This window comes from Macaca mulatta, chromosome 5 (genome assembly GCF_049350105.2).
Source record: "Macaca mulatta isolate MMU2019108-1 chromosome 5, T2T-MMU8v2.0, whole genome shotgun sequence".
Classification (NCBI taxonomy): Eukaryota; Metazoa; Chordata; class Mammalia; order Primates; family Cercopithecidae; genus Macaca; species Macaca mulatta.
The window spans coordinates 154,344,090-154,359,751 of record NC_133410.1 but is presented as its reverse complement, the minus strand read 5'-3'; the positions used below and the strand labels follow the sequence as shown (position 1 = coordinate 154,359,751).

Genomic DNA, 15,662 nt, shown 5'->3' with positions numbered 1-15,662 from the left:
CTGACTGACTCCAAATTAAATTCAAAAGGAATTGGAAGCCTTAGCTGAGGAGCCACTGATAAGATACCCTACTCTGGCTAGGCAGACACAGCAAAGATTTTCAGAAATAGTACAACTGCTTCCACTTCCCTGTTAAAACGTTACCTCGCACATGTGAATCTAATGTAGGGATTAACTCGTACACGTTCTATCGTTTAGGGCAAAACGATTGGCTCAAACGGAAATACTTCTCATTATCGTGTTGCCTAATTCATGCAGTGAGATCCAACACAGAGGAACTCAGGTTCTGATTTGAGCCTGAGGGGATCTGACCTCTAATTTTTGTTTTGGGAAAGTAGATTATGTTAGAATGCCATTGATTCATAATTATTGCAGATGTAGTCCCAGAATTGTGTAACTCAGAGCCATGGGCTCTAAGAGACGAAAATTGTTTGCAAAACATGACGCCAGCCAGGCACGGTGGCTCACACCTGTAATCCCAGCACTTTGGAGGCTGAGGGGGGCAGATAACTTGAGGTCAGGAGTTCAAGACCAGCCTGGTCAACATGGTGAAACCCCATCTCTACTAAAAATACAAAAATTAGCTGGGTGGGGTGGTGGGTGCTTTGTAATCCCAGCTGCTGGGAAGGCTGAGGCATGAGAATCGCTTGAACCCAGTGGGCAGGGATTGCAGTGAGCCAAGATCACGCCACTGCACTCCACCCTGGGCGATAGAGTGAGACTTAGTCTCAAAAAAGAAAAAACATAACATCTTGCCTCTGACTTGGCGTGACCCTATGAGGACATCCCCAGCACATGCATCTCAGGGGAGGAAGCAGATTGACCCACTGTCTACCAGCCACTGAATGATTCTTGGGTGGTTTGGCAGGTACACGTGGTTTGGCAGCCTTGGCTAGACAGCAGAGTTTGCCATTTTTTTTAAACCTTCACTTTGGAAGAGGAAATAAAGGTGCCAGTCCTCTTGAAAGCCCTGTCTTTGAAAACTCACTTTTTAACCCATGGTTTCTTGCCAAACCAATATTTGGGATATGGTGTTATGCAGTGTTTTGTTCTGCTGTGGATGTTACTGGTTTCCTTAACAGTAGAAATATCTCTGTGAATTAGGTCTTGACAAGTAAAAACCTTTTCCATTGGCCTTTACTGTTGTTGGGTATGTATGCGCTATTTTTGTTTTTTTTGTTTGTTTGTTTGTTTGAGGTAGGGTCTCTCACTGTCGCCCATGCTGAAGTGCAGTGGCCTTAACCTCCTGAGCTCAAGCAATTCCCATCCCGTCCCATCCCATCCTATCCCATCCCCACTCCGCCCCAGCCTCAGCCTTCTGAGTAACTGGGCCTACAAGCACACACCACCACACCTGGCTAATTTTGTAGAGACAGGGTTTCGCCATGTTGCCCAGGCTGGTCTGCAACTCCTAGCTCAAGCAATCCTCCCACCTTGGCCTTCCAAAGTGCTGGGATTACAGGCTATGTGTGCTTTGAAAATGACAAATGTGAAAATCTCTAGACATTTTACCTGACATTGTCTCCTGTAAGACTAGAATGTGACCACATTTTCAGCTCAGAAGACACCAACAGGACCTTGAGGCAAATTTACATGCTGAAAAAGCAGCCATACACTGTTGAAATCAGAATGTGGCAGCCTTTCAATTGGAGAAGGAGGATTTGTGAGTTCCCATATTAATATTAAATGCAAAAATCTTTGTTCATGCAACATTAAGGTTATAAATGTTCACATGCCAAAATTGGGAAATAGCAGAAAATAAGATTCTCATGGTGACATCTGTTGTCTGCTGTAGTACATGTTCCATAATACAGTGTATGGTTGAAGACCGATTCGTTCTGCAAAGCCTTTGGTATGTAGTGTGATTAAGAACCTGAACCTCAGCATGTGGGGAGGCAGGGGGATGAGGTGAAGAGGGAGCTGAGCTGAGACTGACATCCCCCCAGTCAGAATTTTGCTGGAAGACCTTAGGCAAGCAATTAGCTTATCTACATCTCAAGTTCTCTATGAACTAGAAGCAATACTATGCCTTCTTCCAGTTCTCCCTAATTCACCAAAGATGAGGCAAAGATTCTGCTGAGGGAAGGTCTCCAAAGACCTTTTGAGGTTGAACTTTTACCATCAAAGTTAGAGGTAACAGCTTTCTGTTATAGGGTAGGAAAGTGTGATGTTTAGTACTGAGTGTCAATTTGATTGGATTGAAGGATGCAAAGTATTGATCCTGGGTGTGCCTGTGTGGGTGTTGCCAAAGGAGATTAACATTTGAGTCAGTGGGCTGGGGAAGGCAGACCCACCCTTAATCTGGTGGGAACAATCTAATCAGCTGCCAGTAAATATAAAGCAGGCAGAAAAACGTGAAAAGGCAAGACTGGCCTAGCCTCCCAGCCTACATCTTTCTCCCATGCTGGATGCTTCCTGCCCTTGAACATCAGACTTCAGGTTCTTCAGTTTTGAGACTCAGACTGGCTCTCCTTGCTCCTCAAGCTTGCAGACAGCCTATTGTGGAACTTGTGATAGTGTAATTTAATACTTAGTAAACTCCTCTTTTTATATATATATATATACACACACACACACATATATACACACACACTATTAGTTCTGTCACTCTAGGGAACCCTAAGGGTGCAGTATGCACAGGCTGGGACTTCTCAGCCTTGTCTATGTGGAAGTTATTGACATTAAATTACATATGTATGCATCTATGCATGTTTTCTCTTGCCTATAGCTAGTGGAATTTTAAACAAATCCACAAATATTTATTGTCTATTATATTTAAGATCTATGTAAAGAGAGGGTAGGAAGAGATGCTTTTTAAAGGTGGCCAAGTCATAATGCATGAGAAAAATCAATACACAAACAGCCTACAGTAATACAGGGCACGTAACTAGAATGTATTGCATTTCCACTCAGGAGTAAGGTAGTCCTGCCATATTTTCCAGTTTATTATTTGATCTTTCTCTAGTGTTATTTGTAGCCAAAATTTTACATTGACCTTTTTATTTAATTTATTTGAATTCCTTTTCAATTTGAAAATTGAAATGGAAGGAAGACGTCTTTTTTAAATGTAGGTACTTCTTTTGCTCAACTACTTTGGAGTTGAATCATTGAATATTATCTGTTACTTAAAAATATCCCAAGCCAGGCGCAGTGGCTCAGACCTATAATCCCAGCACTTTGGGAGGCCAAGATGGACAGATTGCTTGAGCCCAGGAATTCGAGGCGGAAGTGAGCTATGACCTTGCCACTGCACTCCAGCCTGGGTGACAAAGAGACCCTGTATCTTAAAAAAAAAAAAAAAAAATTATATGTCTATTCCTGGGCTGTTGGATATATATATTTCTGGTTTGTGGGCCAAAAGTCCATTTCCCAATCCTGAAATGACAAATAGAAGTAGCTTAGATTTTCCATTTATTTATATTGACAGTAGTAATGCCATTTCTTTTTTTTTCTTTTTTTTTTCCCTTGTGACAACTGAAAACAATAGAATGCCCTGACTTTCATATACAAATGCAATAGTTCAAACTCTTTGTCAATAGGATATGCATTTGGAGTAGGAGTAAATTTACATCAGACCTTCTACACTCTTAACTCCATTCCATTCTTCAACAGGAACATTGTGTTCACAGCAGCTAATGAGGTTGTATTTTGATCTGAGGCCATGAAATGCAGCAGCACTTGCCACCTAGGAAAGAGAAACATTTAACACATGGTGTTGGCCTCCTTAGCACCAGGTCCAAAATGAGGTCACCATCTCATAGAAATCTTGAGGCCAGAAGCTAAGCCTCAAGGCTATCAGCCTTTATCTACTTTGTCACAGAAAGTAGAGGTTTTTGCAAAGAGGAATGACATACCCCATGGACACAACTAGAGTTGTGTGCAGTGTAAGGAAAGCTGTAGAGTACATGTGCTTCCTAGTTGGGCATCCTGGGTTTAATCCTGGCTCTCCCTCATACCAGCTATGTAAGAACAAGCTGATTTCTTAATCAATTCTGCGCCTTGATTTGTCTCATCTATAAAATAAGGATAATGAGACCAACCTTAATCTTTTGTTAAGAGGATTAAATGAAATTATGTAAGTAAAACCTGTAGCCTTAGCACAGTGCCCAGAGTAAAATCAGTGCTAAATAAATCTTAGCTATTCACATGTATAATTCCTCTTTCAGCTACACCTAAATCCAAAGTTTTCTCAACCATTAAAGAAAGTATGTGTGTATTCAAATTACTGAGAATGATATAATAGAGATGGCCTATTTTATTTATATAAAAAAATATGCCAACTATGCTACTTATTATTACTGGTAACTAATTATCAGTGCTGCCAGTCATTATGACATACATTCATAGGAAAATTCTAATAATCCCTTTCCTCCTCTCCTAGTTAACAAAGTGCTGTGGTCTAAATGTTTATGTCCCCCCATTTCAATTCATACGTTAAATTCCTCACCCCTAAAGTGATGCTATTTAGAAGGTGGAGCCTTTGGGAAGTGCTTAGGTCTTGGGAGTGGAGCCCTCATGACTAGGATTAGTGCCCCTCTAAAAGAGGCCCTTATAAAAGACCCCTTGCCTCTTCTGCCATCTGAGGGTAGAGTGAGAAGATGGCTGGCTGTGAGGAAGCAGGACCTTCCCAGACACTGATTCTGCCAGTGCCTTGATCTTGGACTTCTCAGCCTCCAGAACTATGAGAAAAACATTTCTGTGGTTTATAAGCCATTCAGTGTTTTGTTATAGCAGCCTGAATGAACTAAGACACAAAGTATTTCCCAGTCCCGTGTCTGTGATTGCCCGCCTGAGGAAAATGATTACATAAACCAACAAACAGAAATTCCCATCATATAAAAACATGTAACTCTGCCTAATCAAATAGGTAGGATTTCTGGATCAAAGAGAAAAAATATTTGTGACCACTGTTGCTTTAAAATGTTAAATCTGCCATCAACTAACAAAAATGTTATAATGTGCTAAAACCCAAGGTCAGGAGAAAGGCAAAGTAGAATAGTTATATTTTCTGTTAATACAAAATTCAATAGGTTAGGAGCAGAGAAAGAGGAAGACTGAAAATTTGAAACTGGATGTCGTCACACAAGAATATTGCAGTGTCTGGGAGCTGATAAGGGCTTTAAGGAAATTTAGAAATCTTTAAAGGAATGGTTGATATGATCAAGGCTTGTTCATAAGAAAAGAAGACTAGAATAATTGAGAATACCAGTGGATTCCAATCTTAGTGAAGAGAACTGCAGAATCCCTAGAGGCTTACTTGAATAATATTTGGAAATGACTGTGACTTGAATTTTAAAAAGAAATATATTCAGTATTCTGTAGGTATGATGCATAGCACATTGCAAAATTTCAGGAGTAAATTAACATTAAAATTTTAGTATTTTAGAAAGTCTGGATTTACTTTCTAAACTCAGTATTTCTAGAATATTAGAGTATTTTAGAATCGTTAAATTTTTAATTATAGTGATCTGCTCTTTTCATTTCATTTATTCCTTTCCTCATTTACTCAGTAAATATTAACATATATTGAAAACCCAGTTCAACAACAAACAAGAGAAAAGAGGAAATTCTTGTATTTGCCCAATGATAATGTTTTTCCTCAAGGTGTTCTTATATGTGCCCATACTTTATAGTAAATTACAGAAGATAACTTTTGGATTTAAAGATGTGCTATCACCTAATACAGTCTTTAGGTAGCTCTGCACTTGAATGCCTGTTATTTTTCTTCACTGGGAAAAGTTGAAAGAACAGACTATAAGGGTCTCATTCTGGAGCAAGTGAAAGCTGACCTGAAATAAGTTTTATGATTAAAATTTACATAATTGGTGCTCAGATTTTTCATATGCAGCAACTCACTAGATGTAAAGATGTAAAGAAGAGGCCAAAGAGGCTTTGGGTAACAGAAATGAGGCAGAGCCTCCAAATTCCACCATTCTCTCTCCAGGCAGGCCCTGGGGGAAGCATTTAGGTTGCCTCAATAAAGCTCTCTTTAGATTTATGTGATCGCGGATGCTTCTTCTTTATGGTTGGTGAATTTACAGCGGAACAAATCGAGATTGTAACAGACAGAAGATCTGTCTCTCGTGAAATAAATTAGAACCATTAGATTTTCCTCTTTGGTCTTGTAGTATAACGTAATAAATGGTTGAGAGTATGGGCTTTGTAGTTAGACAGATTTGGGTTTGGGAAAGGCTATCACTTACCAGCTAGATGACCTTGAGTTTAGCCACCCTGAGCTTGATACTGTTTTTGTTTTCTTGTTTTGTTTTGTTGTAAAATAAGAATGGTAATCATAGTGTCTTAATACATAGTGCTGCTATAAGGTTAAATATTAAACATATGTGTAAAATGCACCATATAGTGACTAATGCAGTGGTCAGTCCTCCATAAATATAAGTTATTGTTTTAATTATGTATGGTCTCCTTAATATACTGTTAACAAACTCCAATATTGTTTTGCATAATAGAGATAAATTGCCAAAATTGGATGAAACTATACACGTTAAGTCTTTATTTGTTGGAATCATGTTCAACTTAACCACAGAGACTTAACCAATTATGGATTTGTTTTCTCCCATAATAAAGAATTCAGAAATAGGCAATGTAAGACTGGTATAGCTATTTGAGGAAAACGTCAAGGACCCACCATTTTATTTTCTGCTCCTCCGTCGTTATCGATGGCCTTCATCTTCATGATTGAAAGAGAGCTGCGGTACCTCCAGACAGCCAAGAAGGAGGAGGCAGAGTGAAGGGCAAAAGTCTTTATAGGAACTACCACCTATATCTCATTGTCCAGAACTGTGTTCCATGACCAGCCTTTAATAGCAATGGAAGCTAGTAAGGAAGGTATGTTTTTAACTGGGCACATTGCCACCTTGAAACAAAACAAAAACCCGCATATTCTGTTAGACGTTGAGTAAATAAACATCAGTTTCTGTCACAAAGCCAAACAAACTAACAAAAAAGACATAATTTTCAGGCCTGATTATTTTTCTAACAAAGATTTATAAATGGCCTGAACATTGGGACATTCTGAGGGCATTTGCTAAGACCTTAAATCCTACCATCATCATTAAGAAGAGAAGTGGTCACTGGTCTGTGTAATGGGCAAGATAATAACCAGGTCCTTTAGACATGATTCCTGAATCAATATTGTCAGTTTGCTTCCATGTTGTAATATAAAATTAGGTTTACGTTCAGTACAACAGTCCTGATCTTGATGATGTGATTATGTCATTTATTCAATAAGGTTTTATAGAGGATCCCACTAATCTTGGAAATACAAGTACAGGGAAAACACGGAAGCAATATCCAACTTTTCGTATGTGGATTTTGTAAAGGATTCAGTTATATAGTTTTTTTTTTAAAAGAAATATTGTTATAATGGCAGACATCAATTGGCCTAGATTCTGGCAGTGACTATCTACATTTGGAGGCTTAGAGAAGGTCCCGATGGTGCTCAAGTTCTATGTGATCAGCCTCACTGGAATTAGGGACATCTAGTACTAGCCATTTCTGTTACCCAAGGAATCAAGGTCCAGTTTTCTACTATTGATTTAAAATGACCTGCATAAAGAACCAGATATAGAAAACACAGTTGTTTACGATACAAATCAATCAGTAAGTATTTTTTAAGCTGTTACCCAGCACTAAGCAAAAAAAAAAAAAAAAGGTCACCCAGTTTTCCTGGGACGATTTTTCAGAAGCAGCTGTTTACTAAGCAGTTGGCATTGATTACATATGGCTTAGAGGAGCAGGCAGACTGTGGGTCTGTCTCTGCTCTCCCAGAATCATTAGGCAGATTACCTGGGGTAGTTCCTCAGGTTCTCTAGGCCTCAGTTTTCTTATATGTAAAACAGCAACTTTGAAAAAAAATGATTGTTAAGATTCCTCCTTGATCTTGGGTTTGGGGCAGGATGGAGATTTAATTACTGTGGAAACTGTTACTTGACCCCGTGCAAGATGTGGGGTGCCCTGGGGTCTGAGAACTCCTGGAGTGACAGGCTTCCTTTTTTGTCCTCCTGAAAATGAAGGAGTTGGATTGGAAGTATCAGAGTCCTCTACTTGATCTAATGCTCTGTCAGAGTTTGATAGAACTGTCACCTGAATTCTATCAGATGGGTTTAATTAATAAAAATTTTTGGAGACATGCTTGATGGGTGTCATCTTCCCAGGGCCTGTGCATGGACCCTCTGAAAGTAGTAATGCAAAATTCTTCTTTACTAAGTTTGTTAAGCATTGAAGGTTGAAATGAGCCCAGAGATCAAGGCTGTTAACTCTTTTACATCTAAGAATCTCCACCCAGTGTTTCTAACTGAGCAGAGATTGACAAAAACTATTTCTTTTTTCTTTTCTTTTTTTTTCTTTTATTTTTTGAGACAGAGCCTTACTCTGTCACCCAGGCTAGAGTGCAATGGCATGGTCTTAGTTCACTGCAATCTCTGCCTCCGGGTTCAAGCGATTCTCCTGCCTCAGCCTCCCGAGCAGCTGGGACTACAGGCACATGCCACCACACTCAGCTAATTTTTGTATTTTTTATAGAGACGGGGTTTCACAGTGTTGGCCAGGCTGATCTCAAACTCCTGACCTTGTGATCCACACGCCTTGGCCTCCCAAAGTGCTTGTATTACAGGCCTGAGCCACTGCCCCCAGCCGACAAAAACTGTTTCTCAATTCTTCTATCTTAGCAGTTCATTGAGGCAACACCTTGACCTGCAGAAAAGCCTGTTTTTGGGTGAGTGTAATGGTACTTAAAGGGGAAGCTGGTTCCACCAACACCTGCAGAGAGGTGGTCATAGGGAGCCTAGTAAGTCTGTTAGGACTGGCATGAGCAACACTTCTGGCATCTTGTGCAGGGTCACTAGTAGTAAATGAAATGATGGGACAGGTCACCAGTGCCAGCCATCTGCACTGTGGCTGTTGTTCCAGTACAGCTGTGACACGGCAAGATAGATCCTCTGAGCTGGAAATTCTAAAACGGTAGATGTTGGCAAGTAACCCTAAATTGAAATGACTCTGAAAAAATTAAAAAGGAATGTAGACGAGCTGCAAGCACTGGAACAAAGATATTAACCCCCGAAGAGTCATAAACCACAGCTGACTCTTAGCTTCACAAGCAGCCCTCAGAAGGTGGTAGCTTGTTTTAAGCAGAGGCCATGCAGAACCCATGAAACCAAAGGACAGAGCCAGTAGGGCTAGAGTCTGACCAGAAAGTTCCATGCCCTCTGCTTTCTGCCTGGAAAATGACCTGGTAGGTTTTAACCTATCCAAGACTACAGAGGATTTCAGAATTTCAGTTTGAGGTATGCCTCAAAACAAAACATTCCAGCCTTGATCATGAAAGAAAGAAGTGATCAAAATACCACGTCACAATGGAAAACCCAAGCGGCCCCAGAGCCTCTTCTTCAGTAATGAGATTTAGTTGATCTGAACAGTTATTTATGCATTGAGGTCATATTTTGGCCAATCTTTTGCTTACAGCTGTCGCCAAATAAAGCCTTCTGTCTTAGCATTTCTTTTACCAAAATCAGGTTGAGAGATGGTTCTTCGAGAGGGCTGTTTTGTCAGAGAATACAGGGATCTTTTCACACAGTAAAATGTGCCCACAAAGCAAAACAATACACCAAATATAGGGTCAAATTATGTTAAAATTGAAAGGAAGCAAACTAAAGTCCTTTCCTTTGTCCCTGTTGTTTTTTGAGGTTTTACTTATTTGTGTGTTTGTTTAATTTTACCGAAAATGCTCCCCAATGGCAATGAAAGGTTCAAGGGAACTTTCTTCAGTAATACCATGTTTACCTCAGAGAGGACTGGCTTTTAGGACTTCCCTATCTTGTTCCTTCTTTATTCTAAGTTTTGACATATTAGAGTTTCTAACATCTCTGTGCCTGGAAATATTCTAGGCTTACACTTTTAAGAAGAGAAATGGAGAAAAGTGCTAGTGTCTGTGGATTGTTGCTAAATCTGCACATGTCCATGTGTAACCAAGAGTATTAAACTCAGAGCCAAAGAACAGGAAGAGAAGAAAAATCCCTCCTTTGTTTGTTTGTGGACTTTGGCATTGATTTCATATGGCTTGGAGGAGCTTGAATGACACCGTGGGTCTGTCTCTGCTCTCCCAGAGTCACTAGCCAGGTTACCTGGGGTAATTACTTAGGTTCTCTTGGCCTCAGTTCCCTAATATATAAAACAGAAAACATTGAACAAGATGATCGTTCAGGTTCCTTCTTGAACTAAGATTTGGGGCAGGATAGAGACTTAGTTACTGTGTAAACTGTTGCCCAACCTTGTGCAAGTTGTGTGTTACCCTGGGGTTGGAGAGGTCCTGGAATATAAGGCTTCATTTTTATCCTCCTGAAAATGAACAAATTGGATCTGAAGATAACTGAGTGCTCTACTTGATACAATGTTTTGTCAAGCAGATTTTGATAGAATTGTCTCCTGAATTCTACGAAATGTGTTTAATTAAGGAAAATTTTTGGAGACATGCTGGATGGGTTTCATCTTCCCAGGACCTATGCATGAAATGAGACATGTCCCCTTGAATAACTAGGTTATAAGAAGCATAGTTTGCTGTATTGTATTTTGACCAACTAGTCCTCATCATTATGGATGACAGACCTCAGTTCACCATTAATAGGAAGAGCTGAAAGCCTTGTTTTCGGATTGCTAAGATGGGATCGTTCTCCTTACACTGTGTTCCTATTTTTCCAGCTGTACTATAAGGACAAAAGTGCTTAATCCTATACACCTGTTTGCTTCATTTAAAACAAAAACCTATATAAGGAAGAGGAAAAGCCCAAATGACATTCAAGGCAAACATCATAGGTGGAAAAGTGGAGAAAAAACATCTGATCACATAATACCGAGTAGCCAGGAATTTCTGGAAGCAATTTATGGTTATCCCAGGGATCAGAACATAAGAGTGTGAAAAGAAATAAAATGCTTTATAAGAGACAAAATCCTATGAGACTCCATACAAAAAAAGAGGTTACCATTAGACAAGTATTTCTAAAAGAAATGAAGAGAATCTTAAGTATACATTCAAGCTACTTAAAATAATGAAACAAATGCTAAGGGATAGGGGAATCAAGATGAAGAGTAGCAAAAATTTAAAAATAGTACCCATATTCCAAGCTGTTTTGTGACTTTGGAACTACTTAAAAGCAGTTATTGATATGTGCACTTTTCTGTTACATATATTATGCTTCATAAAAAGTTTTTTTAAAGGAAATTCCTGAGTAATCTAAAAGAAGCTTTTAAGGTTTTTCTTTCCCAACAGAAGAAGATAATTAAGATGGAAATGTGTTCGGCTGGCTGTACACTTGTTGCTGTTGATAATTAATGTGGAGAGTTCTTCACAGGATGGGGGATTTTGGGAATTAAAGCCTGTCAAAAGGTGGAACCTAATGTTCAAAGTCCTAAGACCAAGAGGAACCATAGGAAGGGCCTTCAGTTAAGAATGTTACAAGTAACAGAAAACCCAACCAACGGTGGCTGAAACAAACAGGGACTTATTTCCCTCACGAAACAAGAAGTCCAGAAGTGGGTGGTTGCTGGTGTTCATTCAGCTACTGAGAAATGTCACAGAGGACTGTATTAGTCAGTTCCTGCAGTGCTATCAAGAAATACCTGAGACTGGGTAATTTATAAAGAAAGGGGTTGAATTGGCTCACAGTTCCATAGGCTGTACAAGAAGCATGATGCTGGCATCTGCTTGGCTTCTGGGGAGGCCTCAGGAAGCTTCCGGTCATAGTGGAAGGTGAAGAGGAAGCAGGCACATGTTACATGGCCAGAGCAGTAGGAATAGAGAAGGGGAAGGTGCTGCACACTTTTAAACAACCAGATCTTGTGAGAACTCACTCACTATCATGAGAACAGCACCAGAGAGACCATGCTAAACCATTCATGAGAACTCCACCCCTAATGACCCAGTCACCTCCCACCAAGCCCCACCTCCAATACTGGGAATTACAATTTGACATGAGATTTGGGCAGGGACACAGAACCAAACCATATCAAGGACCTATACTTTTCCCATCTTTCCCTTTCTCCATCTTTGGCAGTTGGCTTTTGTCTTCATGCCTCATATTCACAAAATGGCTGCCAGAGTCCTAACCATTTCTTCTGTGATCAAGGCTGGAAAAGAGAAGGGGGCAATACTAGTCATATCCTTCATTTTAACGGAAACGCAAAAGCCTTCTCAGAACTTTGGCACATGGCTACCCCAGCTGCTTCCATGGCTGGAGAAGTCAGGGGATAAGGAAAGCTGACAATGACTGTTGGGTTAACTGACAAATAGCAACTGCCAGAGTTCATCATAAAGGGAATCATCTTGTGGCTTGATGCTATTGGGAAGAGGTAAGAATTTAGAGCCTTTGGAGGTATGGCTCAGGACTGCAAACATTTCCACTAATAGAATCATGAAAGCAGTTAGTGAATTGAGTTAAAACAGTAATTCAAAAGGCAGGTAGCCTGATTTTTCATTCTGAATTGGCCATAGGCCTTAATGAATGCTACTAAATTATTAGTCTTTTGCTCTATAAAATAAGAATAATGTCTATTCTCTGCCTCACTTGGACCCTTTTATTCATTCATTTACTCAACAAATATATACTAAGCACCTCTTATGTAGCAGAGATTGTGCTAATGCTGAGGATACACAAATAAATAATACAGAACCCTTCCCCCAGGGGAGGGAGGCCAGGGGACGTGTTGACTGAGCACTGCTTCACGTTGGACTATGCTGGCTGGGCTGGGTGTTTTATATGCATATATATATATATATATATATATATATATATATATGGCTTATAGAAGATATGTAAACAAGTGATATAACAGGTAAAGTGGTACAATGGAAATATTCATAAAAGTGCCCTGGGACAGAGCAAGGGAAATGACTAAATCTTCCTTGGGAATTGGGCAGGGCTTCACCAAGGAGATGAAATCTGAGATGGGGCTTCAAATTGAGTCTGAGTTTATTGTGCAGAAGTAGTTGTGGGGAGTAGCTGTTGGTGGAGGAACAGTTGATTCAAAAGCAATGACACTTAAAAGGGAATTGTTTGTTCCTGAAAAGTCAAGCAGTCTACTTTGCCAAGCATTTGGGTGGTGGGAGGTGGCCAGAGCCAGGCCATGAAGGACTCAGAAGCCAGAAGTTTGGCCTTGAGGAGCCATTGGCATACAGAACAAGACATGATGAGATTTGTGCTTTCATCATTTTCTAAGACCAGTGGAAGGAATCAGACAGTTCATGATGCTTCAACTTCTTGAGTACATGACTGATACCTGAAGGATTTATTAAGATGCTTATCTATTTTTAATTGCATCTACTTGTTTGGTATTTGACCCAATTCATTCATTCTTGTTATGAATGTATTAAGAGACCCTGCACCCTCTTGACCTCTCCTTATAATTATTACCATTATCGTTCTTGGAAGCACTGTTTTTATTATACACTGAAAAGGAGCTACTGATATACTGAAATTCACTGCACAGCTGAAATGCCCACTGCTTGGACTCAAGGACAGCCGTCTAAGAGTAGTTCTTGTTCTCAGAAGTTCAACTCCCTTTTTTTAATTCTCTTTCCCTTGAGAGGTTTTTAGTCACACATTTCTACTTTAATAAGAGCAACTCTTCTCCCTAAGGCCCCAAGTGCTACGTTTTAACAAACACAGATAAATCAATTCATGTGCTTTATCAGTGTTGGGATTGCTGGCAGGTGCCTCACAGCGAACATTATTGCAGTTTCACCATCATTTCCCCTCCTCCCCTTTCCAGACATACATTCATATTTGTTTCTTCTTCCCTTAGATTACCCTATCTGGAAAATCATTCAAATGAAAATTGATCCCGTTGATTTATCCACATACAGGTGGAAGCCTGTATTGGGAAGCAGTTTTAACCAAATTGTGTGAAATAAAGTTCTTTCTTCTGATGTTATCTCTGACTCGTGTTGTGAGCATTTTCATCTGCTTAGATTGTGAGAAGTTCTTACCACCATTCAATTATCACCACATGGTGTCCAGTTCTAAATGCAGCACTGTGCTTTAAGGAGATTTGCAATGATTTACTGAGGTAAAAGACAAGATATTAACTTAATGTATCATTTGTCTTCGTCTTCAAAGTGAGGTGAAAGGCCTATCAGTGGCCCATTCAAGTGTCCTTTTAGAAGTGTCTCCTTCCCTCTTCCTGGTGTTCTCTGTCACCTATTTTATGACATTATCATAGAAGGAATGTTTACATAATCTGGTACAGTTCCACAAGAAGAAACATGAATTAGGATTAAAGGTAATCCTAGGGATAAGAATGAGAAAATAAAAACTCTTTAAGATGATTAGAGAATGTATTAAAGTCCATTTGTTTCGTTCATGGCTATGAATTATGGGTGGACAACTTGTGGCACTCACTGTTTTCCCAAATGTGAGACCTTTGGGGAAATTCTGGTTCATTCTTGCATTAGGGAATTTTCTGTGGCACGGTGTGCGGTAGTCATCACTGAGTCTACTTAGCACAAATTCCTCATTAAGGATTTTGCTCAAACTGGAATGAAGAGCAAAGCTTTCTTCTTAAAGAGAATGAAAGTGTATTTCCTTTCAAGGGATAGCACCATTTGTTTTCACATCAGAATCTGAGACTTAAAAATTTTTTTTTTTTTTTTTTTTTTTGAGACAGCGTCTCACTCTGTCACCCAGGCTGGAGTGCAGTGGTGTGATCTCAGCTCGCTGCAACCTCCGCCTCCCAGGTTCAAGCGATTCTCATGCCTCAGCCTCTGAAGTAGCTGGGATTACAGGCACCCGCCACGATGCCCAGCTAATCTTTGTATTTTTAGTAGAAACAAGGTTTCACCATGTTCGCCAGGCTGGTCTTGAACTTTGCAGCTCAAGTGATCTACTCGCCTCAGCCTCCCAAAATGCTGGGATTACAAGTGTGAGTGACCAAGCCCAGCCTACAATCCTTTATTTACTGTCTTGTGGCAAGAGCCTACGTTTCTGGAATTTTAACATGCAAGTCAGGCAACTCATTCAACAAGTATTTATTGAGTATCTGCTGTATACTGGGCACAGTGCTGTCAACTGACTAGAGGGTTAGTTGGCTAGTCTTCAGTGATGAAAGACAGCAAATACTGAAGATTTGACGGGTGTCGGAATCCACTTGCCACCACAGCTTTCAAGAATGGCCTTCTTAGAGACAGGAAATGAGCATGAAAACCAGTTCCGGAGACTCATTTGCAGTTACTAGCCACGTTCTTCAGAGGGAAGGCTCTGCTGAAATCCTGAATGTTGACTAACAGAAAATGTATTCTTGTTGCCTTATTTCTCATGATGCTTTGTTCTTTTGACCCAGAAACAGAAAAGATAGTCCTAGAGGCAGGGAATGGATTACCATCCTGGAAATTCAATGACCAACTTTTTCCCTGTGACGTGTGTGGGAAAGTGTTTGGCCGACAGCAGACCTTGTCCCGACACCTGTCGCTGCACACAGGTGAGTGAGTGGGGCCTGGGCTGTCAGCCCTCCATGCTCCATCACCAACTTCTTTACTCTCCAGAAGCTGAGTTTCTCTAAGAGAGGCGTTACAGGAAGCGCTGGGAATGTGTTTATCCTGACATTTTCAAGCCGTTTTGCCTGGCATGTTTAAAGAAGACCTTGGAAAGGCTTTTTTA

General features: G+C 40.1%; 1 protein-coding gene across 8 annotated transcripts in view; it reads left to right on the top strand.

Annotated features, from left to right (window-relative positions):
• Positions 1-15,662, top strand: part of ZNF827 (zinc finger protein 827) — a 174,246-nt gene that overhangs the window by 136,943 nt on the left and 21,641 nt on the right. For all 8 annotated transcript variants that reach the window (XR_013417314.1, XM_015139303.3, XM_015139301.3 and 5 more), the window contains one exon: positions 15,346-15,483. Coding sequence is in view for 7 of the 8 variants with exons in the window: in XM_015139303.3 (XP_014994789.1) it covers positions 15,346-15,483 (138 nt within the window). In the remaining variant the exon portion in view is untranslated. The remainder of the gene's footprint in view (positions 1-15,345; positions 15,484-15,662) is intronic.